Source organism: Eptesicus fuscus, chromosome 15 (genome assembly GCF_027574615.1).
Source record: "Eptesicus fuscus isolate TK198812 chromosome 15, DD_ASM_mEF_20220401, whole genome shotgun sequence".
NCBI lineage: Eukaryota > Metazoa > Chordata > Mammalia > Chiroptera > Vespertilionidae > Eptesicus > Eptesicus fuscus.
Window position 1 is genome coordinate 29,701,508 of NC_072487.1, and position 26,401 is coordinate 29,727,908.

Below are 26,401 nucleotides of genomic sequence, written 5' to 3' on the forward strand. Positions count from 1 at the left end.
CACATCTACTGGTTGCCTCTGGCAAGTGCCCCGACCCAGGGTGGGGAGTGAACTCACAACCCAGGTACATGCCCTTGACCCAGGAATTGAACCCATGACCCTTAGGTGCGTGGGCCGATGTTCTAACCATTGCACACACTGGCCAGGGCTAGAGTTGCCATTCTTAAAAAAATAGTTGTATTATTTAGAGAAGATTCAGAAAATGTTTAAGTGCAGTGATGAAAGAGTGAGGGATTTTAATTAAGACATTTATTGAGTACCTGCTGGGTACTTGGGGGGCAGTTTTTCTCTCCAAGAGGTACATACACAGTTATGATAAAAAGTAAAATATGTTGCCCTAGCTGGTTTGGCTCAGTGGATAGAGCATCGACCTGTGGACTGAAAGGTCCCAGGTTCGATTCCGGTCAAGGGTACATGCCTGGGTTGTGGGCTCAACCCCCAGTCAATGGTTCTTTCTCATCATTGATGTTTCTATCTCTCTTCCCCTCTCCCTTCCTCTCTGAAATCAATAAAATATATATATAAAAAAGTTACATTTAAAAAAAAAGTAAAATATGTTAAAACTGTTGTTCATTCTCAAACTTATTCCATTGTCAGAACACCTGGCAGTCATGCAACTATTTACAGACTATCATGACATATTGATATATTTGGTTGTATCATGATTTTTATTTATTTATTTATTTTTTTGCTAGGGAGCCCAAAAGGCTTTGTAGAATTACGGGAGGAAACCCTTGATTGAAGAAGTTGTATTTAGTACCTTAGTTTTTTCCCCCTTACAAATTGAGAGAACATAATCACGATGGTACATCTTGGTTCATTCAGCTCATGAAATAACTATATTACAAGGCTGCATACTTTGAAGACTACTGTGGTGAGCTTTATTATAAAGTATTAAGGGAGTGCAAAGGAGTTGTAACTGCAAGGAGGGAGGAAGGAGCTGGAATTGAAAAATACTTCATTAGATTTTCTTCTAGAGGATAAAGTTTTGGAGGGTGGATAGAATATTGATAGGTGAAGTTGAGGAGTTCATTAAACAATTACTTGAACTATTATATGATAAGTAAAGCCCTGTAGATACAATGATAAATATGACATTATTTCTTATTTCAAGGTGGTAGATAAACAGAAACAATCGAAGGTATGGAGTCAGAAGAGTACAGAGTATTCCAGAGGAATAGTTTATATCAGTGATTAGCGTATAGGATAATGAGGAGCTGTAGTGGCAGATAAGTCTAGATAAGGTAGATTGGGGCTATAGAGATTCTTAATTGCTTGCTAAGGAAGTTAGAATGTAGGCAGTATAGATCTATCATAGGTTTTAGCTAAGGGGTGACATGATTTTACTAGTATTGTGAGTTTGAAAGCTGAAATGGAAGAAGAGAGAATGAAGAAAAGAAACTAATTAGAAGGCTATTGAGTTAATTCCATGAAAAGATAATAGGCAGTAGGAAAAAAAGTGGATGAGGATATGAAAGAGGTATATTCAGCAGGTTAAATGGCAAGCTATTGGATGTGGGATGTGAAGGAAAGGATGATGTCCAAAATGAATTCAAGCCCAGGTGATGGTGATGATGATGCTGAGGGAATATGAGAGGCGGCATTTATTTGAAGATACTCAGCTGAGAATTATTGGAAGGCTGCGTATGTAGCTCAGCGGAGTGAGTAGGGCAAGATTAGAGAATATTTGATTAGGAATTAACCTGCAGAAAGGTGATGGTTGAAGAAACGTGAGTGAATGAGATTTCCCAGGACAGAATCTAGTTAAAATACAAAGGGGACCTAAAGGCAGAACTTTATATAAGGATTGAGTACATTTACTGGAAAGATGAAAGTTTAGAAGAAGATGATTAAAGTGTGTATGATATATATTAAAAGCTGAAATGGTTAATTAAGAAGAGACAGTTAATGAAAATGAAAAGAACTTATTCTGGAATAAGTAAAAGGTATTATTTTATACTAGAGGCCTGGTGCATGAAATTCGTGCATGGGCGGGGGTGTCCCTCAGCCCAGCCTGTATCCTCTCCAGTCCAGGACTGCTGGCTCCCAACTGCTCACCTGCCTGCCTTCCTGATTGCCCCTAACTGCTTCTGCCTGCCAGTCTGATCACCCCCTAACCACTCCCCTGTCAGCCTGGTCACCCCTAACTGCCCTCTCCTGCAGGCCTGGGTCCCCCCCAACTGCCCTTCCCTGCAGCCCCGATCGCCCCCAACTTCCCTCCTCTTCTGGCCTGGTCACCCCTAACTGCCCTCCCCTGCAGGCTTGATCGCCCCCAATTGCCCTCCCTTGCAGGCCTGTTCCCTCCCAACTGCCCTCCTCTGCTGGCCATCTTGTGGTGGCTATCTTGTGTCCACCTGGGGGCAGCCATCTTTGACCACATGGGAGCAGCAATCTTGTGTGTTGGAGTGATGGTCAATTTGCATATTACTCTTTTATTAGATAGGACAGTAAACTTATAGACTTTATTATTTTAGGAAATTTTGTTCCATTTGAAAATATTAATTTGAGACTGATTTAGATTTCATACAGTAAAAATGCACCAATAGATTCTAATGTGTTCTGCCTTCCAGTCTGTTTCTCATTGTATTTGTGCCCTTGTTAACATCAATTTGTAACTACATTTTTATTTCTAAGAAAAACTGGAGCAGGGGGAAAGAAAATCATGTTTTTGGAGAGAAGATTGGATCCCTTTCAGTAGTTGTATTTTAGCTTTCAAGTCATCTGTAGGCTATATCCCTGAACTTAGAGGTGCCCGGAACAAATCATAGCAGTTTTCATTTCTAAGGACAAATAATAGCAGTTTTCATTTCCAAGGAACTTACATAGTGATATAAATCTTTAAAATACATATTGAGTTAATTGAGGTGTTTTTTTTAAAAAAAATGGGAATGAATAATGAACCCCAGTGGTAGTATTATTTATCACCTAGCCTTTTGTATATTATCTCCCACCTGGGACCTGTGAATAATCCAGAATTAATCATGCTTAAAAGCCAGTATATTAAGTATATACACTGAAAAAATACTTGGGCAGACGAACAAAGTGTTAGTAGTGGCTATAACTAAGTAGAAAGATTTTGGCTGTTTTTCATTTTCTTCTTTTAACTTTTCTGTATGTCCTAGATTTTCTACAATAAGCATATTTTATGGTGTAAAGATTTTATTTAAAGGAGATTACTATTTACAAATTTGAATAAATTATGTATTGGTAAAATAGGGTTAAAGATATGTATCACCAAAGTTGTAAGATAGTATGCATTCATATTAAATGTTGTAACTGAGTAGTGGAACTGTAGGTGATTTTTAATTTTCCCTTTCACTCTTTTTAATTTTTTCTAATATTTTATTTTAATGTTGAAAATATAAAATGTACAGATTTTGTAAGTACAGTTTTAAGGACTTGAAATAGCTAGTCTTAAGAACTCACACAAAACTTTCATATTTAAAACATTTGAGTACAGCTATTTATTTGAAAGTACCTTCAGAAAAAAATAACTCTTCTGACAGATTTTATATTTCTTTTTTAAAAATATGTTTTTGTTGATTTCTGAGAGGAAGGGAGAGGGAGAGAGAGATAGAAACATCAATGATGAGAGGGAATCATTGATCGGCTGCCTCCTGTATGCCCCCTACTGGGGAATTGAGCCCACAACCTGGGCATGTGCCCTTGAGCAGAATTGAAACTGGTACCCTTCAGTCCACAGACTGATGCTCTGTCCACTGAGCCAAACCAGCTAGGGCATATTTCTTTAAATGTATGTCTGGGAATTCATTTCTATCCCACTAAAAAATAAAAAGAGAGAATACAAATTGTAATAACCAGTTTAAGGTAAAACTGCTTGATTAAACCTCTTGCTATATTTTGTAAGTACTTTACTAATATTTCTCTTCACCACCCTATTGTCTGTGGCCATAGGTAATGCATATATACATGTAAGATCTTTGGTTAATCTCTTTCCACCCCCTCCTTCCCTCCTCCCTTCTGAGATTTGTCAGTCTGTTCCATGTTTACATGCCTCTGATTCTATTTTATTCACTAGTTTATTTTGTTCATTAGATTTCTTGTTCGTTTATTTTGACTTATAGATTCAATTGTTGATAGATACGTATTTATTGCTATTTTTAAAAATATATTGTTATGATTTCAGAGAGGAAGGAAGAAGGAGAGAGAGAGAGAGAGAGAACATCAGTGATGAGAGAGAATCATTGATCGGCTGCCTCCTGCATGCCCCCCCACTGGGGATCGAGCTCACAACCCGGGCATGTGCCCCTGACTAGAATCTAACCCTTTAGTCCACAGGCCGACGCTCTATCCATTGAGCCAAACAGGCTAGGGCTATTTATTGTCATTTTATTGTTCATATTTATCTCCCTCTTCTTAAAGAATACCCTTCAGCATTTCATGTAATACTGGTTTGGTAGTGATGAACTCCTTTAGTTTTTTCTTGTCTGTGAAGCTCCTTATCTGACCTTCAATTCTAAATGATAGCTTTGCTAGGTAGAGTAATCTTGGTTGTAAGTCCTTGCTATTCATCACTTTGAATATTTCTTGCCACTCCCTTCTGACTGGCAAAGTTTCTGTTGAGAAGTCAGCTAACAGTCATATGGGCACTCCCTTGTAGGTAACTAACTGCTTTTCTATTGCTGCTTTTAATCCTTTGCACTCGCTTGCTTTTTTCTCGATTCCTTTATTCCACTCGGGATTTAATTTTTTAAATACCCCAGATTTTACAAAGCACGGCAGTAGAATAAAAAACTGGAGTTTCTTTTCATACAAACTTATTTATTTGGATTTTTTTATATTTCAAATTATTGATACATTCAAAGAGTAATTTTAATCTCTATAATTTTTCATGGTGTGATATTTTTTGAAACATTCACCCACATGAAGACCTGGTTTACATTCACATGTTTCGCAAATATAAATCATCTCTCTTCTTCCTCCTTTGATTTTTCTGTTAGAACAAACAACACAGTCTTTGTGTTTTTTGTTAGGGTGAGGTGTGATTATATGGAGCTTTCCATCTAAACGTTGCTCTAAGTTAGTGGATAATAATCTACCCCTGGAAGTTAGTGTACCATCTCTGAATTCTCCAACAAGATCATGTACTAGTTTCCTAATAAATTTCACATGCGTTATTGGTTTTTCATTTTTTCTTTTTTGGCATTCTTTGTACAATATATAGGTATTTACAACACTGACCTCAAGCCCCCAGAAAAACAATTTACGCCACCATTTTAGAGTCTTCCTCATAAAACAGTATGTGCCTGTGTAGTGATCAGCTATATCAACACCCCCCATAAACTTTGTATAGTTGGTCACGACCTTGGGTTTGAGAACTATTTCCTTTCCACCACCACGCACTCTCCTTTCCACAGACTTAGTCTCTGAAGTGTCCCATGTACTGAGCATTGTGACTATCCTCTTGTCTTTCCACGCAAGAAGCATTACATTTTCATCCCTGAAAGCCACTATCTCTCCTTTCATTAGCTTTGGGTATTTGATAACAGGTGGATTATCTTTCCTCTTGGGCATTATTGTCCCTGTCAAGTGTGTTTTTTCCTTGAACAATTCCTTTGCAAGAGTGACACTAGTGTAATACCTGTCAGTGAAGAAATGATAACCTTAAGAACCAGGTACTGAGTTCTTCAGTCTTTCATGAAGCTCTAAAACTATTCTGCTAGTGAAAGGGAGATCAGGTCTCACCAACATTTCAGATGTTATTCCTCCATAATAAGGGACAAATGAATGTACGTAACCACATTTTGAATCTGAGAGGACATATAAACGAATACCCTATTTTGTTGGCTTTTTAGGATTATATGTGATGAAGTGTATCTTTCCCTTGAAACCAACAACAGCCTCATCAACAGCAATCTCTCTTCCAGGACAGAATCTCTCCCTAAATTTCATTTCAAGGTATGACAAGAAGCAGTTTACCTTCTCGGTTCTTTTTTTTTTTTTTTTTACCTTCTCGGTTCTTGTTCTCAAATCTTTACTTGACTTTTGGTCGTTTTTCAAGTGTAACATCCAAAATATTTGCAAGAACCTTTCTCTTTTGAAAACAGATAAAAAAAAATGGTATATGAGATTCAAAATCCATGGACCAATAACTCTGCAAGTTGGGGTGATTCAATACACCCATATTTAGTATTACACCAAGAAAAGCCTTCATTTCCTCTATCGTCACATCTTCCCAATTATTCCAAGTGGATCGCTGGGATAGTTCTTTCTGGCTAATTTTATGCCTAGCATACTCATTTGTCTCATCCGTTATATTTTTTATCAACGTCTCAGTAAAAAACAACTGAAAAAAGTCTATTGGTGTGGCACATCCAGAAGGAACTTGAGGTCCAACATGTAACTGACCAGTGGAGAAAGGGATTCTGCTAGGCTCTTTGTCATTCACAGATGTAGATGTCCACTTTTCTTTTTCCTGTTTTCCCCTAGAAACGTAACTTTCACTGGGTCTTATACCCGAATTCTCAATGATATCACCTATATCTCCATCACTCTCACTCGAATAAACAATTGTGCGTCTTCGTTTTGCCTTTATGAATTCAATGTCACTGTTACTGTTAGTACTTTCAGCCAGATCTTTGGGCAAAGCAAGGGACTTTTTCCTTTCTGTAGTTCCACTAGGACCAGCGATTTGTTCATCATCTCCACTCGCATCCTTGGAAAACTCACTTTCGTCACTATTACATTTTTCACTTTTTTCTTCATTTTCAAAGTAAAATTCATCATCGCTGCTTTCTTTGTCTTTGGAAAACTTGTCCATCCTGAGGAGGGGAAATTCGCTCAGAACGTGCGACTGCTAGGGGGCAAACCAATCATCCAACTAAACCCTGTGTCATGACAGCATCTGTGATATGCTAATAGAAACCTAAACAAACCTAGGAGACGAAAAGATAAGGAAGGTTCTTTACCAAGGGAAGATGATGCAAGCTCAAAAAGGCATGATGCAACGACTCATGCCTTGGACCCTCCTACTCAAGATTGTTGCCTATGCAAAAGATAAGCTTAGGTGGTGGCATCAGTTGAGATGGCATTTACATTTTACTTGTCCTTTCATGCTAACGAAAACAAGAAAAGATACTGGAAAAATAGACAAAAATCTCCCCCCCTCACCCCCCGCGGTGAAACTACGTGTCAAGTGTGGTTCGACATACGAGCTGCTACCGATGCTAACTGTGTCGAGTCACACTCTACATCTGAGTGCAAAAGGTTAAGATTCTCTCTTTGTCTTTAACCATTGGCCTTTTATTTAATTTACTTATTTATTTTTAAATATATATTTTATTGAATTTTTACAGATAGGAAGGGAGAGGAATAGAGAGTTAGAAACATCGATGAGAGAGAAACACCGATCAGCTGCCTCCTGCACACCTCCCACTGGGGATGTGCCCGCAACCAAGGTACATGCCCTTGACCGGAATCGAACCTGAGACCTTTCAGTCCGCAGGCTGACGGTCTAGCCACTGAGCCAAACCAGTCAGGGCTAACCATTGGCCTTTTAATTGTGATGTGTCTTGTGGGGCCTCTTTGGATTCCTCTTGTTTGGGATTCTCTGTGCTTCCTGGACTTGCAAGTCTATTTTTTCACCAGGTAGGGGAAGTTTTCAGTCATTATTTCTTCAAATAGGTTTTCAATATCTTGCTCTCTCTTCTCCTTCTGGCATCCCCATGATGTGAATGTTGGTATGCTTGAAGTTGTCCCAGAGGCTCCTTATACTATCTTCATATTTTTTATTCTTTTTCCTCTTCTGGTTGGGTGTTTTTTGCTTCCTCATATTCCAAATCATTGATTTGATTCTCAGAATCCTCTACTCTACTGTTGAATCTCTGTAAATTATTCTTTATTTCAGTTAGTGTGTGCTTAATTTCTGACTTGTCCTTTTTCATGTCTTTGAAATTCTCACTAAGATTGTTGAAAGTCACACTAAGTTCCTTGAAGTTCTCATGAAGATCCTTGAGTAACCTTATAACCATGCTTTTGAACTCTGTATCCAGTAGTTTGCTTGGTTCCATTTCTTTCATTTGTGACATATTTCTTTGTCTCTGCCTTTTGTCTGTTTCCCTGTGTTTGTTTCTATGTATTAAGTAGAGCTGCCATGTCTCCTGGAGTTGGCAGAGTGACTTTGTGTAGTAGGTGTCCTCTAGGGCCCAGTGGCTCAGTCTCCCCAGTTACCTGAGCTGGGCACTCTAGGTGTGCCCCTGTGTGGGCTGTGTGCACAGTCTTGTAGTTGAGCCTTTATTGCTGTCAGTGTCACTGGGAGGAATTGACCTCTAGGTCAATTGGCTGTGAGGACCAGGTGCTACTACAGTGGAAGAGTTGCTGTGCAGGTCCCCCTTCCCCCCCATGGAGCAGGACTTGCTTCAGTGGGGCTCTTTGGTGCTCCCTGAGTCTGCCCCTTAAATGCGTCACGTGTCACTTGTGGATGTGTAGAGTTATAATATGGTATGGTATGAAGCTGTCCACTGGATGCACGGTTCTGGGGGCCTCCACAGAGAGGTCTGCAGATAGCTGCTACTTGTATTGGGCTTGTTCCTTTAAGAGGAACACCTGGGCCCTAGCTGGTTTGGCTCAGTGGATAGAGCATCGGCCTGTGGACTGAAGGGTCCCAAGTTCAATTCCGGTCAAGGGCATGTACCTTGGTCGCAGGCACATCCCCAGTAGCGGGTGTGCAGGAGGCAGTTGATCGATGTTTCTAACTCTCTATCCTTCTCCCTTCCTCTCTGTAAAAAATCAATAAAATATATTTTAAAAAAAGAGGAACACCTGGGTCTCCTGCAGTCACAATCCCCGCTAGTTTTTACAGCTCAAAGTTACAGGGACTTCTCTTCCCAGCTCTGGAACCCTGGGCTGGGGGTCTGGTTTGGGGTTGAAACCCCTAGCTCCTCACAGGAGGCCTTGGAGATATCCCTCCTGATTAAAAAAATACCACATGTGGGTGTCAGACCAGCCCATTCCAAGCCTCCACGCCTTCTATCAGTCGCAGTGTGCTTTCTTCTTCTCTAGTTATAGGACTTCCATTCAGCCAACTTTCAGATGGTTCTGAATTTTGATGGTTGTCCTGTATTTTAGTTGTAATTTTGATATGGTTGTTGGAGATGATGAGTACCGGCATTTACTTAGCAGCCATCTTACTTCTCTCCTGAATTGATTTTTATGCACAATAAGGTTTGAGGACTGATGCTTCGGGATATAGTAACATTGTTTCATGTTTGAATTTCACCTCACAATTTACAGTTTTCCTTTCATTGAAAAAAAATTTTTTTTTGCACTGCTTTTACACTTGTCAACCCTTATTAGCATTGTATTTTGGGTTATAGTTGGAATGAAGGGAAGACAGGAGTAAAGAGAAGCAGACTCATGCTCATGTCTTTACATGGAATACACCTTGAAGAAGTAACTGGTAAAAAATGAAAGTTGTGGGGAGCGGAGGGTAAGGAGACATGATATCAGGTGTTTGAATTATTCCTCTGAAAAAGAATGGAGCCCTGGCTGGTGTGGCTGTATTGGTTGAGCATTGCCCTGTGCACTGAAAGGTTGCCAGTTCGATTCCCGATCAAGGTACATGCCCAAGTTGCAGGTTCAGTCCCTTGTTGGGGTATTTATGGGAACATTGATGTTTATCTCTCATATTGATGTTTCTCTCTCCCTCCTCCTTCCTCTCTCAAATCAATTAAAAAGAAAAAGAATGGCGGGACATTGAAAGTCATGAGTTTGTCATAGAATATTATACAAAGTAAACTATTTTTAGATAAGTTTTTACATTGTTTTAAAACTTTTAATCAGAGAATTTCTAACACATAAAAAAGCAAAACTGGCCTGGCTGGTGTGGTTCAGTGGTTGAGCATCAACCTATGAACCAGGGGATTGCCATTCAATATCTGTTCGGGGCACATGCTGGGGCACATGCCGGGGTTGTGGGCTCCATCCCCAGTGGGAGCGTGCAGGAGGCAGCTAATGATTCTTATTATTGATGTTTCTTTCTCTCTCCCCATCTCCCTTTCCTCTCTGAGATCTAGACATATATATTAAGGGGGAGGGGAATAAACAAAATAGGAGGTTCGAACCCTCGTGCATGTTACTCAGTCCCAAACAATATTTATTTATGGCTGGTTCTGCCTCATCCATGTCTTCTATATGCCTAACTTCTATATCATTTTGAACAAATCATTGACAGCAGATTATTCTATAAATGCTTCAGATTGTAACTCAGAGATGAGGACTCTTGTTTAAAATGTAGCTATAATGCCGAATCAAACAAAAAAGAATTCTTAATAGCAAATATAGATTTCCCTTTCTTTCCTTTCTCCTTCTCTCTCTTTAATCATACCCCTGTCCCCTTCTTTCTTGCAGTGATTTTGTTGAAGAAACAAGTTTGTTTGTCTAGTCTCCCACAGTCTTGGATTTTGTTGATAGTATTTCATGTTTTGTCCTTTGTATTTCATATAAATTTGTGGTTGGTTCTAGCAGTTTGGTCGAAATCAAAAGCCTGAAGTTAAGTACCTTAGGTCCTATTCCCATCCGCTTGTACCTATTTAAACTTGTTTGTATGATCTTACATTACTTGTCAGCTATTTGTTGTGTTTCTCATTTGATTTTTGGGGAGCAATGAAAAGAGATCCAAGGTTAGCTCTCATAGCATTACTCTCAATTATGTCAGGTAAAGTATTATATTGATTGACCTAATAGCCTTTTGATGGATATTTTAATTTGTGATTCTCTTTTATAGTTCTGTATGAGTTCCAAGCCTTTATAAAGTTTAGAGTTTTTAACTGGAGTTCTAAACAGCCTTCCTCCTCCCCCACAGTATTCAAAAGTGTGCGCTCGTGTGCTCGTGTGGATTTGTTTTTGTAGAGAGAGGGTGCAAAACTTTTATTAGGTCAGTAGAGAGGCATAGACCCCAAAAAAGGTTAAGAAGCATATGTTTAAACCACAGAATTAACCAGTATCCAGTAAGTTATGATGATGTTTGGTTGAAGTGGAGAAAATTCCAATTAACTAAATGAAGAAAAAATTAGGCCTTTAACAGCCATAACAACAGAGAATCTAAGTAGTACCTCTTGTATTATGCACATGTTTATACTATTAGGTTTTTAAAGAGACTTGTTTAACTCTGACCTTTAAGTAATGGTTTTGTTCTGCATTAAGTTAGAGGAGGAATGTCTTGGAAATAGCTTTCTTGGTATTTAGCACATTGAAAGACTTAATATGTGACTTATTATACTGAAGATGTCATACCTTTGTGAGTAAAGTGAGTTTAATTCTGGTTTTGCCAGTGACACTGTGTTGAATTAGACATTAGCTTTTTCTAGAATTTAATTTGCAGTCATTGGCCGTTAATTTTATCAAATTCAGAACAATTTCAAAACATCTTGAGTACCTTCTCTATCTACTTAGAAGTCTCTCTTTTTCTGTGTAGTGAAATTCTAATATTACTTAAGGCTCAGCTCAGATGACATCTCCTTTATGAAACCTGATGTAGAATTAATTGCTTTATTCCTTGTAATCCATGATTCTTTGTTTTGCATATGTTTATAGCTCTTTAAAAAAATTATGTTAGGAATATATCTGTATCCCTTTCTGTACTGTGTCTCTATTAAGGCAGAGGATATGTCTTCTCCACCACTGTATCTCCAGGGTCTTGGGCATACATAATAGTTATTTGGTAATTCTTGAATTAATGAAATAAATGAGCATATGAAAAAAGATCAAATAAATTTCATAATAATAAAAGGCTAATATGCAAATGGTCATCACGCTGTGATGCCATAACGACCAATCAGCAGCGACCTGAGGCTATGTGGCGCTGTGCTGGGGGACCTGAGGCTGCGCCCCCACGCCTGGTGGTGCTGGCCGGGTCTCAGTCTGGCGTGATTTTGAGGCACGCACGGGTGGGCGGGGACTTGACTCTGGGTCCCGCGGCGTGCCCCAGACTCTGACAGGAGGGAGATTTTCATATACATTTTACTAATTTTCTTTCATCTCTGACACTTCTATTATAGAGAAAGGGAAAATAGCAATATTGAAATATTTCCTCTAATTAATTCCCTTTTAATGTGCATGAATTTCATGCACCGGGCCACTAGTTTAATTATATCAAGTAAAAATTCCTCTTCTTTAAAAAACTCAGCAGAGTTGTCATCTCCACAGGAAAACTTTGCACATCTCTTTCTCCCTTTTCTTTTCAGCATGGGTTCCGTATATTCCTCCTTTCTTACAGAACCCACCTTTTGGGATCATATGATTTATACTGAAGCTTTTGAATATCTTGATATTGGAGTTATCTGTTTGCATATCTATTTGCCTCACTACATTTTAAGATTGAATTATGCATTTTTGTATCTCTTCAAGTGCAGAGAAGCTTAATAGGTATTTATTGAATTGAATGCAGGCATCATATCCTCCTTTAAGGGATGAATATAGTATTTATATATGTATGATTAATGTAGTAAGACAGGAATAGTTCATTTTATTCAACATCTATATATATAAAAGCCTAAGCGACCTTCCAACCGTTTGACTGGTAGCTATGATGCGCACTGACCACCAGGGGGCAGATGCTCAATGCACAGGCATGGAAACATGGAACAGACTGGTGATTCTCAGAGGGAAGGGGGGAGGGCGGGCAGAGATTAACCAAAGATCTTCTATGCATACTAGAGGCCTGGTACCAGGCTGAGGGAACCCACCAGTGCAGGAATCTGTGCACCAGGCCTCTAGTATACTTATAATGCTTATTATTTTATAGGTACTATGGAGGGATTCAAAGGTGAATATGGAAAGACTAGAGGCCTGGTGCACAAAATTCGTGCACGAGGGGGTGTGTCCCTCAGTCCAGCCTGCACACTCTCTAATCTGGGACCCCTCGAGGGATGTCTGACGGCCCTCTCACAATCCAGGACTGCTGGCTCTCAACTGCTCGCCTGCCTGCCTTCCTGATTTCCCCTAACCGCTTCTGCCTGCCAGCCTGATCACCCCCTAACCACTCCCCTGCCAGCCTGATTGCTGCCTAACTGCTCCCCTGCCAGCCTGTTTGCCCCTAACTGCCCTCCCCTGCAGGCCTGGTCCCTCCCAACTGCCCTCCCCTGCTGGCCATCTTGTGGTGGCCATCTTATGTCCACATGGGGGCAGCCATCTTGTGTTTGGAGTGATGGTCAATTTGCATATTACTCTTTTATTAGATAGGTTAGGAGTTGATAAACTAAGTTCATATAGAGTCATTCCAGGCAACAAGAATAGCATGTTCAAAAGTACAAAGGCAAAAGCCACTGTATATAGCTAAGGAATACCAGTAGTTTAATTTGGCTATAGTATCCTATGTAATAAAAGGCTAATATGCAAATTGTCCCCTCGACCGGGAGTTCAACTGGGAGTTGGACTAGGGGGTGCACCATGCCTCTAGTAGTTATATATAGAAAAGTAGTGACAAGGTGTGACTGGGAAGGCCAGATTATGGAGCTAGATCATACAGGGCCAAATATGCTGTGCTGATAAAGAGTTTGATAGTCCATTCTAGTGAGTTACTATATTAAAAGTTTTTAAGCTAGAAAGTTAAAAGGGACACATATCTGAGATGAATTAGAGGAGAAAACTAATGTCAATTTAATGTTTTCCATCCCTTAATTTTCAGCTTCTCTCAATCTTAATTTGCATTTGACTTTGTTTCTCTTGGGTAACAGATTTAATGAAGGATTATATCGAAATATATCTGGAAAAATTTGTTTTATATTAAGCAGAATTCCAAAGTAATGCTGGAAAGAAGAGAAAGACAATATTTTCTTTAGCCAGATAATTTAGATAATATGCTAGATTTAAATATATACATAATTTAGGTTGGACTTAGTTGTTTTATTTTTCTAATTGAATAATTTCTGTCTTCTCCCAGTTCTCAGGAAAAATATTTATTTTATATACAGAATTTTACCCATTTAAGTTTTTGTCTACCAAGGTATTTTCAACAACTTTGTTTGCCAATGATTAAAACAATGAAATATGACAAACATAATTAAGAAACTGCAAACACATATTGACATCAGTTGTTTAATGCTTAATTTGACAGCTTGGTTTTTATAGACCCAAGTTTGTTACAGACAGCTACTTATAAGAACATAGCCTTAAAATTAATAACATAATGTCCTAAATAAAAGTTTCTAGAAATAATTAAATATGATGGTAGTTTGTGGTGATCCACAGACTACTGAATTAGTATGAAAACCACAGATACTCCAGTTTATCTAAGTCTTTGTTACTGTGCAATTGCCAATACATTAGTAATTTCTTCTACTTATTAATTCCATTGTAGGGAATTTGGTTGGTGGTAAAATTTAATTCAAAAGTTATATTCAAGTGTTACTTATTTTTAAAAATATGTTTTTGTTGACTTGAGATAGAGAGAGAGAAGAAGGGAGAGAGAGAGAAACATCAATGATAGAGAAACTTCAATTGGCTGTCTCCTGCACATCCCCTACTGGGGATGGAGTCCGAAACCCAGTGCCTGGGACTCGAAGAGTGGTGCATGGGACAACACTCAACCAACTGAGCCATACCAGCCAGGGTGCCATTCTTAATTTTAAAACACTTTCATGGCAAGACTGCATAAGTTGTAGAATAACAGATCTATTTTTTTATTAGCAGTTTAAATCTTTTTTCTAATAGTTAACATTCATCCATTCCTTTCCATAAACTATAAATACTAAGCAATCTACATGCTCTTTGAAGAAGATTTGGAAAATAATAGAAAATGGTCAAATATTTAAAATAACCAGACAGAAGTAATCATCAGTTGTTAGCTTTTTTAAAAAATTTTTTGTTACTCCTCACCCGAGAATATTTTTCCATTGGTTTTCAGAGAGAGTAGAAGGAGGGGGAGAGACAGAGAAAGAGAAACATTGATGTGAGAGGGTCATATCAATTGGTTGCCTCCCTGCACGTACCCCAACCAGGGCTGGGGTTGAGCCTGCAACCTAGGTACATGCCCTTGACTGAAATCGATCCCAGGACCCTTCAGTCTGCAGGCTCATGCTCTATCCATTGAGTCAAACCAGCTATTGTAGTTGTTAGCTTTCATGATCTCATCTATACTGAGTGGCCAGATTATGATCTCTTAATGGATAATAATCTGGCCACTCTGTGTGTGTGTGTGTGTGTGTGTGTGTGTGTGTGTGTGTGTATGTGTATGTATGTATGTATATATGTGTGTGTATATATAGATATAGATATCCTACCAAATAATAGAGTAATATGCAAATTGACCGCACCTTTGCTACGCCTAAGCCACGCCCACCAGCCAAGCCATGCACTCCAGCCAATCAGGAGCAAATATGCAAATAAACCCAACCAAGATGGCTACAGCCACTGAGAGCAGGAGGGAGGCTTGGGTTTCTGCGGTAACAAAAGAAGCCATCCTGTTGCCAGCCTAAGCCTCTGCTCAAGGCTACAAAGTTTCAATTATAGAAGGTGAATTAACTGCAACAGAAATCGCTGCTGGCCACGGAGCGAGCAGCAGGCTTGGCTTTGCTCAGGCTACAAAGTTTCAATTGTAGAAGGTAAATAAATTCCAGATACCAGGGCCTCCTCTTGGGTCACCAGGGGGTGTGGCCGGCCTGCAAACAACTACAGGCCCCTTGTTCAGGCCGTCCCATGCCCCAAGGGAACCCCCACCCTTCAGGGCAAACCAGTCAGCCCCCACCCATGCACCAGGCCTCTATCCTATCTAATAAAAGAGTAATATGCAGATTGACCATCACTGCAACACAATATAGCTGCCCCCATGTGGTCAAAGATCCTGCTCCCATGTGTACACAAGATGGCCACCACAAGATGGCCAGCAGGGGAGGGCAATTGGGAGGCACCAGGCCTGCAAGGGAGGGCAGTTGGAGGCGATCAACCCTGCAGGGGAGGGCAGTTAGGGGTGACCAGGCCGGCAGAGGAGGGAAGTTGGGGGCAAACAGGCTGGCTAGGGAGCAGTTAGGTATCAATAAGGCTGGCAGTGGAGTGGTTAGGGGGTGATCAGGCTGGCAGGCAGAAGCGGTTAGGGGCAATCAGGAAGGCAGGCAGGTGATCAGTTGGGAGCCAGCAGTCCTGGATTGTGAGAGGGATGTCCCAGATTGGAGAGTGTGCAGGCTGGGCTGAGGGACATGCGCCCCCTCCGTGCACAAATTTCGTGCACCAGGCCTCTAGTAGATATATATGTTAGAGGCTGGCCAGTGGGGGAGGGAACATGGGCAGTTGGCCGGCCTGCCTGCTGGTTGAACTCCTGGTCAAGGGGACAATTTGCATATTAGCCTTTTATTATATAGCATATACACTGAGTGGCCAGATTGTTATGTGTTCAGAGATCATAATAATCTGGCCACTCAGTGTATATCCATGTGTATTATTTACTCACACACACAAAATTTTACTACAAGATTTGGATTTGCCACATATAGTTTTATATTCTGCTTATCACCTATTAGATTTGATTTTATTTACTGTTAATCAAATATTACATATGAATATTGTTACATATGAGACTGTACACTGACAGGGTAACAATAGTAAAACTCTGTAATGTTTTTTGTTTTTTTTGTTTGTTTTTTGTTGTTGTTTTTTAATCCTCACCTGAGGCTATGTAATGAGAGAGGGAGAAAGAAACAGAGAGGAACATTTTATGTGCCCCAACTGGGGACTGAACCCACAACTTAGGTATGTGCCCTGATTGGGAATCAAACCCATGACCTTTTCGGTGTACGGGACAATGTTCTAACCCACTGAACCACACAGGCCAGGGCTGGGTTTTTTGTTTGTAATATGTCTTTATTGATTTTAGGAGGAGGGGGGAGAGAGAGAACATCAATGTGTGAGATGTTCATTGCCTCCTGTATGGCACCCGTGGGGGGCTGAACTGGCAACCCGGGCATGTGTCCTGACCAGGAATCTAACCAGTGACACTTTGGTGCACAGGATGATGCTCAACCAATGGAGTCACCCCAGCCAGGGCTGGTATTTTTTTTTTTTTTTATGTGTGTGTGTTGTTTTTTTCTAAAATTCTAATTTTTGCCATGTGGATTAGCTATCTTTTGCTGTGTTCAACAGACCACTTTCACTAAAAATTAGCCTAAGTCATTAAGAAGTAGGTTGAAGTTATATCATGATGAGTTTGTAAAATGTATAGTAAGAATATAGATTAAAATATATTTTAATGTTTCTAATCACACAAGTTAGCTAGCTTCCCGATACTCTCATTAGTATGTTTTATGACTAACCTTTTCAACAAAACTCAAAATTTGCCAATGTAGAGCAAGGAGTAGAGGCAGAGCCTGTCTTGGCTGCCTTTAATATACAAAAGCCCAGCAGAAAGTTTGAAATTACATTTTTTTAAGTAATAGTTTTAACCTTTATTTTATGAAGTGCCTTTGTGTCACTTTGGGGCCTTACCTATATTAAATTAGTTAATCTCCACAACCCTTGAGGTGATTAATGATTTACACAACCTGCTTTACAAATGAAGAAATGAAGCACAAAGATTAATTGCCAAACTAGTTAGTGGCAGGACCTGGAATTGAATCTAGATTGTATGGCTCCAGAGCCCAGGTTCTTAACCAGTGTGCTATCCTGCTTATGAACAAGAGCTGTGGGGATTGAGAGAAAGGGACTTTTCTACCTGAGAGAGAGGCTGGGGAGAAAAGATTATAAATGATTTCAGGGAGAAGGGAGCATTTTGATACCTGTGGTGGTAGGATTAACTATTTGTAATATAAATTATTAAAATTATTATACATATAAAATACAACTATTGTGAAAATCTAAAGGATATAATTGAAGTATAACTATTATACATGGACTTGTTTAGCAATCTAGTGCTTAGTGTTTATTTTATTAATTGTTTATTAATTGAAAAATATGTACATCTAGTGGCAAAAATTAAATAGTACAAGAGGTAATGCAATAAAAATGTGTCCCTTTCTCACCAGCCCCTTGGCCTCCTACTATCAAGAGAATACTGTGGTTACTAGTTTCTTTTATTCAATTGGGTATCTAATAGCCATCTCAAATTTTAAACGTATTCAAAACTGAACTTTTGTTGTTTTGTTTTGCTTTTCTAAGCCTATTCTTACCTTCTGAGTAAATGATCCCACTGTCTAACAAGTTGCTCTGGGCAAAAAACTATCTGAGACCTTTTCACTTACTTCCCATATTAAGCATATGGACCAGTTCAGAGTTTTCTTCCTCTAAACTGTATTTTAAATCTTGTCTATTTTTTCCATTATCACTGAAGTATGGAATCATTATCTCTTGCCTGGAATACTGCTGTAGTTTCCTGTCTTGTTTTCCTGTTTCTACTTTTTTCTCCTATAGTCTGTTTTTTAACCAACAGCCAGAGTGAACTTTGAAATATGTACATTAAGAGAAATCAGCACTCTGCTTAAAGCACTTCAGTGGCATTTATGAGTTATAGAAAGGAGTTTGGCTTGCTCTTCTTTACATACCTGCCAAGCCATTTCTCAACTGAGGACCTTTATACTTGTTCTTTCTTTTATATAGAACACTATCACCAAAGGTTTTTTGTTTGTTCATTTGTTTTTGTTATGGTGGCTCCTCCTCCTATCACTACCTCAGAGAAATTATTCTTGACTACCTATAATTATAAGTTTATCATTAGAACTTATGTACCTATTTGTTTGCTTTTTGTATATTTTTTTACTAGCATGTAAGCTTAATGAGGACAGGAATCTTGCCTATAAGTGTGTATGTGTACACCTAAATGAATATTGAATGAAGGAATAAGTGAATGAATGAACAAAGGAATGGATCTGTCTGAAATTTGTTTTGGTTAAGGAGTGAGGTTGAAATTCAGCTTTACTTTTTTCTCATGTTCAGCCAGTGGTCACAGCATCACGTTTCTTTATTATTTACCATTTTTAGTACATCAAATTCCTGTTGTATTTGGATCTTTTTCTTTTCTTTTTGTTTCCTACCTCCCTCTCACCTCATATGCCCCTCACTGCTCACCTGATGTCCCCTGAGTCCCCATTTGGCCTTGCCCCACACCTCACAACAGGGCCCCAATGCTTGCTGGCTGTGCCTCATCTCATGTGCTCCTGGTTGCTCGCCTCAAGAGTGGTTCCATGGCTCATCCATCCCCAGTGCCTCATCCTGGCCCTCTGTACTTGGATCTATTTTTTCCCTCTCTCCACTGTGCTGTTGGTGTGTCTCACTGTTCACCTAGATACTTAAAATGTGAGATTAAGCTTATTTTAAGTAATTATATAATGCAATGTAGTGACAAGTAATATGAAGGGAAAAATAGAGAGTGACGGGGGATCCTAGTTATAGTAGTCAAAGAAGTCCTCTCAGATATGCTGGCATTTGAACAGACAAATGAATGAAGTGACAATGCCTAACCATACAAATATCTGGGGAAGAAGGCCTTCCAGGATGAAGATCGGGTGCAAAGTTGATGTTGGTGTGACTGAGAATAACAAGGAGACTTTGATAGCCAGGACAGAAAGACCTAAGGGCAGAGTGGTAGAAAATGAGGGCTGGAAAAGTAGATGAGGGCCATATCATACTAGATCTTATAGGCCATCAGAACTTTGGATTATATTTTAAGTGTAACTAGAAGACTTTGGAGGAGACATGGCAGGGAATGACATGATCTGATTTCCTTTTAAAAGGATTACCTGGGTTGCTACATGCAGAATAGACTGTAAGGAGATTAGAGCAGAAGCCAGGAGACCTGTCATGAAGAGATTGCAATAGTCTAGGTGAGAATTTGAACTCGTACATGTACACACTACTCAGTGCCATATGTATGTTTACATATACACTTGTATGTAATTTCTTTTGGGTTAAAAAATATATTTTGTTTAGAAACTGCTTTTTTATATTCAGCAGAGTAATGTGGACATCTTTTACAGTGAGCATAAATAGACTTACGCAATTTCTTTTTTTTTTAATATATTTTATTGATTTTTTACAGAGAGGAAGAGAGAGGGATAGAGAGTTAGAAACATCGATGAGAGAGAATCATCAATCAGCTGCCTCTTGCACACCTCCTACTGGGGATGTGCCCGCAACCAAGGTACATGCCCTTGACCGGAATCGAACCTGGGACCTTTCAGTCTGCAGGCCGACGCTCTATCCACTGAGCCAAACCGGTTTTGGCAGACTTAGGCAATTTCTATAATGGATGGGTGCTATTTCATATTGTGGGTACATTATTTTAGTTAATTTATCTTGTATCAAAGGACGTTTATGTTTTCAAGTTTTTAAAATAATATTCTCTATGTGTTGCTTATAGTTGCAGATATATATATATGTATATATATGTATATATATGTATATATGGTACATTATTAGAAGCATGACAGGTAAAAGAGTATGTGCATGTTAAATCTTAATGATCATTATCAAATTGACTTTCAAAAACACTGTGCCAATTTTACACATCCATTAATGTTGTATGAGAATTTTTCTTTCCTTAGAACCTGCTCCAACACTGAGTAATGTCAGTATTTAATCATTATTTGTTGCTATGAAAGAAACATAGTTTTGTTTTTTAATTATGAATAAGTATCAAAGCTTATGTTTTTATTTTTGATAAATAATAAAGGATATTAATTTCTTTTTGGTCTTTGTTCTGAGAAAATACTGTTAAAAAAGTAATTTATTAATTTCATCTTTACTTATAAGACTGAAGTTAAAGGATACAATTGAATTTCTGACTTTTTTACACAACAATTTACCCATGTGACTTACTATTTCCCTCAACTCTCCTTATCTCCAATACTCTACATACACTGTGACCTCTGAGAAGTTATTATGTTTCAGTGTAATATTGTATATTAATGTTCTCTCTATTAGTATTGATGAGGAAGTGATTAAAATTACAGACGTAGTTAGTTCCCCAGTAAAAACTCTATACTAAAATGAACCCAAGTATATCAATTCAGCATACAGATGTAATGCTATTGTACATAAAAGAATCATAGCCTGAAAAGTATGCATAGTTTAACCTAAATTCTTCAGAATTACTGGAAAGCTAGTTTAAAAGTTCATTCCCTACCTAAAGCTGAATTAGTTAAAATATTATCTTCTTATAACAGAGAAAACACATAATAGTGCCATAGTTCAGTAGAATCTTGCAGCTATACCATTTGTGGGACCTAGATGGCCTAAGACTAAGATTGTTGTTAAGTTTTTCTAACTTAGAGAAACAAAACACTGTAAATATAGTCCAAGATGGACAGGAGTTTAATTGTATTACATGCCATAAAGGCTTATGTTTTGGTGAACTTTTAGCCTATTTTATATTGAAGCCTATAGGAAAGCAAGGAAATATGACTACAGGATCAACTTTGAATGTATATAAATTCTTCTCTAGGATATTGAATGCTTACTTTGAGTAGTGACTTGATTTTGCCATTGTAGAAACAACAGCATATACAAAACCTTCAGAGGCTCTGGCATTCTTTACAAAGGTAGAAGAGCAGATTTTTTTCCCTCTTATGCTTTTTACAGTTAACACATATAGATACAAATTCAGAAATCTTTTTAGTCTAGAATTAAAAACTTTGTTTAATGTAATGTTTCTTTTTCCAGTGTGAATGGTTTTAATCAGTTATTTCAAATTCATTAAGAGAATTTATGGACAATTAAGCAAATTGCTGAGAAACTTTTTAACATCAATTTCTTTAAAATTAGGTCAATATCTTAGTGTATTAATAAAATATTATAGAGCAGGGAAACATTTGTGGTGAGATTGAAGAGGAATTGTTATATTCTTATAGTTTAGTCAGAAGATTTCCAAATTTATAATTACATTGTAATACAACTTAAAACTATATATTTTAATGATTCATTTGTTTATAATTTCTTCAAAGTGTTTATATATCATAAATTTTCTCTCCCAAAGTCTTTTTCTATTGTACATTTTTCCACACCAATGATTGGTAGAATGAAATATATGAAGAGATATAAAGATAAGGTACATTTTAAGTTTGCTCACAGTAAACTTTTTTCTTTAAAGATGTAGTGCTTTAATAACTGTCTTTAATACTTCAGTTATGTGTATTTTTTTAACGTAGGGAAAGAGCTATCACTCAGTGATTTTATGAGCTGAGTAAGGAAAATTTAAAATTACATAGGGAGTATAAAATGATCTGGAGCATAGTTAATTTTACTAAATACTTTTTATGTAGTTAGCAAAAGGAATTCTTAAGATGCTGGTTAAGGGGGCTTATTGCTTACTCAGGAGTTTTGACCTTGTGAATTGACTTATTCTTCTCCAAGGCACTTGAGAGAAAAGACAACGATAGCAGTTACATCTAGAGGCTATTATGGATTGGAGGATGAGAAGGGAACTGCATGTACTTCAACAAGGCGTCGGTCAACACCGCGAAGTTTGGTGGGCTTGACAAGTGGAGTTTTTGAATCTATAATGGTTCAAGTTTTGAGACAGGAAGAACAGCTGAGAGCAAAAGAAGAAAAAAGGTAAATGTTAAAAAAAAATTAAGTTCATGTTGTTCAAATTTCCAGGAACTACTTTCGAAGAGTAGTTGTGTAACTTCTGTGTGCCCATATCAAATTTCTGGGCTCATTTTAATAGTGTTCCAAATGCATTGCCACCAAAGTATGAATTTATAGTGAAATATCACAATGAAATTTGTTTTGAAAGACAATTTTAAGTTTTAAACCAAATTATTTTGAAGCAATACAAAAATAATTTTTTAAAAAGATATTCTTATTGATTTCAGAGAAGAAGGGAGAGAGAGAGAGAGAAATATCAGTGATGAGAGAGAATCATTGATTGGATGCTTCCTGCATGCCCCACACTAGGGATGTAGCCCACAACCCGGGCATCTGCCCTGACCAGGAATCGAACAGTGACCTCCAGCGGACCAAATATAATTTTTATAAAAGATTTCAGAATGCTTTCTAGATTTCTAGATTTTATTTCAAATTAATTATTAATTTTAAATTAGGGGACTTTTATATAGATTTCTGTAGCTTAGAATAGATTCAAAGACCTTTAAAATTAGGAGAAACTCCAGAGATTATGTAGTTCAAAATGACACATAGGTTTCACCTCTGCCAGTTCCTCCATTGGTATTAATTTCCTTGATAACTATGATTATTTTGGGCTCATCAGGAAAGAATGTTGTGCTCAATCAGTGTTATCTTCTAGGATCTGGGAGCATAGACTGATGGCATTTATAAACATTTTACTTACAACAAAAGAGACTAGGGCCCAAAGAGGTAAGTGAGTATTCAAAAAGATTGGTGATTTTTATACTAAATCAAGTCTCAAACTATGTTGGGAGTGATTGCTGATATAATAGGGAACTGCTAATTCTACTCAAAGGCAATTGATAATATTTTTTAAAAATACTTTTATTGATTTCAGAGAGGATGGGAGAGAGAGAGAGAGATAGAAACATGAATGATGAGAGAGAATCATTGATCGGCTGCCTCCTGCAACACCTCCTACTGGCAATCGAGCCCACAACCTGGGCATGTGCCCTGACCAGGAATCGAACCGTGACCTCCTGGTTCATAGGTCAATGCTCAACCACTGAGCCATGCCAGCTGGGCCAATTTATAATATATTGTTGCTCCTCTCATAGTAATAAATGTAGCTCGCTTTGATATTTCTAGGATTAACACTTAACCTGGAGGCTTTCCACCACCATCCTATATAATAAAAGGGTAATATGTAAATTGACCAAACAGCTGAACAAACAGTCGCTGTGATGCGCACTGACCACCAGGGGGCAGACGCTAAACACAGGAGCTACCCCCTGGTGGTCAGTGTGCTCCCACAGGGGGAGCGCCACTCAGCCAGAAGCCGGGCTCATGGCTGGCGAGCGCAGTGGCAGTGGCAGTGGCGGGAGCCTCTCCCACCTCTGTGGCAGCGCTAAGGATGTCTGACTGCTGGCTTAGGCAGGGAGTGGGCCTAAGTGTTATTCGAACATCCCCCAAGGGCTCCTGGACTACAAGAGGGTGTAGGCTGGGCTGAGGGCCCCCCCACCCTGCCTCCCAGTGCATGAATATCATATACCGGGCCTCTAATACTTTTATATTAGTGATTAATTTGGAACCCAATAGTGTGAGTAGATTGGAATGGCAAGAAATTAAATAGCAAGACTTGTAGGGAGGAGGCTGTAGTATTTTAGACCTCCACTATTGATGTCCAGAAATAGGGAGAGGTCATATTGTTCTAGGAACAATCAACAGGGCTTAGTACCTTTCTTGATATAGGGGGACTAAGAAAGAAACAAAGATGAATCAAGACATAATTGCAATAAAGACATTAGCAATAGGAAGATTTAAAAAAGAGTGATTAACACATATTGAGAATGACTATTTGGCAGGTTTAGCCCTAAGAACCTTACATATTCAACATTTATTCTGAGGCACAAAGAGATTAAGTAATTTAAAGTCAGGCAATGCTTGAGCTATGGGCAACATATGACCATAGGCAGTTTGGCTGTAGAGCTTATGCTCTTAAGCAATATGCTATCCTTGTAACTTGTAAAGTGGTGGAATCAGCAAAGAACAAAGAAAAGCTTGAATCCATGGTGTGGGAAAAGATCAGCGATCTTCAATTGTTTTAATAAGTTTGAAGTTATGATGGAAACATTTAAACATTCAAGTAGGAATGATTAGTAGGAAACTAGAAATATGACTGAATCTTTTTCTTTTCTTCAGTTTTATATATATTTGTGTGTGTCATTGGTGTATAAGACCTGGGGGAAAATCCTTCTTTAAGTGTCTTAGTAACTATGATAATTTAATAGAATAATATAAATTAAGCTCTCTCTTTGGGTATAGTGTTTACTCTTTCTTTTATGTATTTTATGCATGGAGTAAAGAATAAAATAAAATTATAATAAAGGCCCATATACTCACTTCCCAGCAGTTTTCAAAGAAATTAAGCATAGTTATAATCAAGCTCCCCAATATTTTTTCTCTGTTGCCCAAAGAAACCATTATCCTGATTCCCATGAATTTTATTATTGAATTTTAACTATTCTTTTATATACTTTGTCATATATATATGCATTGCAAATATTTTCTCCCAGTCTGTAGCCTGCCTTTTCATTTTCAGTGTGTTTTTGAGGAAGAGAAAATATTAACTTTGAGTTCAATTTTTAAAAATATTTGGTGCTTTTGGTGACCTAAGAAATCTTAGCTTACCCAAGATTATGAAGATTTTCTCCTTTTTCTCCCCAGAAATTTCTGAAGTTTTATTTTTTATGGTTAGGCCTGTGATCCATTTGAAATTAATTTTTGTGGGTGATTTGAGGTAAGGATAAAAGTTTATTTTTCTTCCAGATAAACAGTTGTTCCAGTATCATTAGTTGAAAAAAACTATTCTGCCTTGAAATTTGGTAAATGAGTCTTCCAACTTTGTGTTTTATTTTCTGATTTGTTTGTGTGTTTTTTTGTTTGTTTGCTTTTTCAAAATTGTTAGGCTCTACTAGGTTCTTTGCTTTTCTGTGTGATTTTAGAATCATATTGTTAATTCTTACATAAAAACAGAAGTCTAAGGGAATATTGATTGAGTTTGGATGTTATCGATCAGTTTCTGGATAATTGTTTAATTTTAATTTCTCTTAGAAGTATTTTGTAGTTTTCAGTGTTGTACACATTTTCCACTTTTTTTTTTCATATTTTCCATATATTTGGTTAACTTTACCCCTACATATTTCATGTTTTTTATGTAATTGTAAATTACTTTTAAATTTCAATTTATAATTTTTGTTGCCAATATATAGAAATACAAGTGAGTTTAGTATAGTGAAAATCAAAATACTTTTGTCTATTTCTTCTTTGACTTTGAAAGATTTTACTTCATATAATTTCAAACTCTGGTATTGGATACATACATATTTATGATTCTTATATTTTTTTGATGGATTGGCTTTTTTCTTATGAGTGTCCCTTTTTAATCCCTGATAATATTTCTCACATTTTAAAATATTGCATGTTAACTTCACTATTGGCTTATTGTTTTGAAAATTATTTTTTAGTGGCTTCTCTAGGGTTTATAAAATGTGCCTAACTTACACAGTTAAGTTCAAATGTTGTGTACCACTTCACAGTATACTACTTTTTACCCCTTCCCATCCTTTGTGCTGTCGTTGTCATACATTTTACTTCTACCTGTGTTATAAACCCCAATACACTGTTAGTGTGTATGCTTTAAATAGTTAATCTTTTGAAGAAATTTAAGAAAAAAAGTATTTTATATTTATCCATACATTTACCCTTCCCATGATACTCTCTGGTGTCATTTTTCTACTGCCTAAAGAATTTCCTTTAACATTTCTTATAAGTTTCTTAGTGATGAATTCTGAGCTTTTATTTTGTGTTGACAGGTTTTCTTTTTGGGGGAAGG

At 37.8% G+C, this 26,401-nt stretch overlaps 1 protein-coding gene across 1 annotated transcript in view; it reads left to right on the forward strand.

Annotated features, from left to right (window-relative positions):
• The window catches only part of KIAA2026 (KIAA2026 ortholog), a 97,925-nt gene that overhangs the window by 7,410 nt on the left and 64,114 nt on the right, over nt 1-26,401 (forward strand). The window contains exon 3 of the mRNA XM_054727648.1: nt 22,291-22,491. Within this exon, the coding sequence (XP_054583623.1) occupies nt 22,291-22,491 (201 nt within the window). The remainder of the gene's footprint in view (nt 1-22,290; nt 22,492-26,401) is intronic.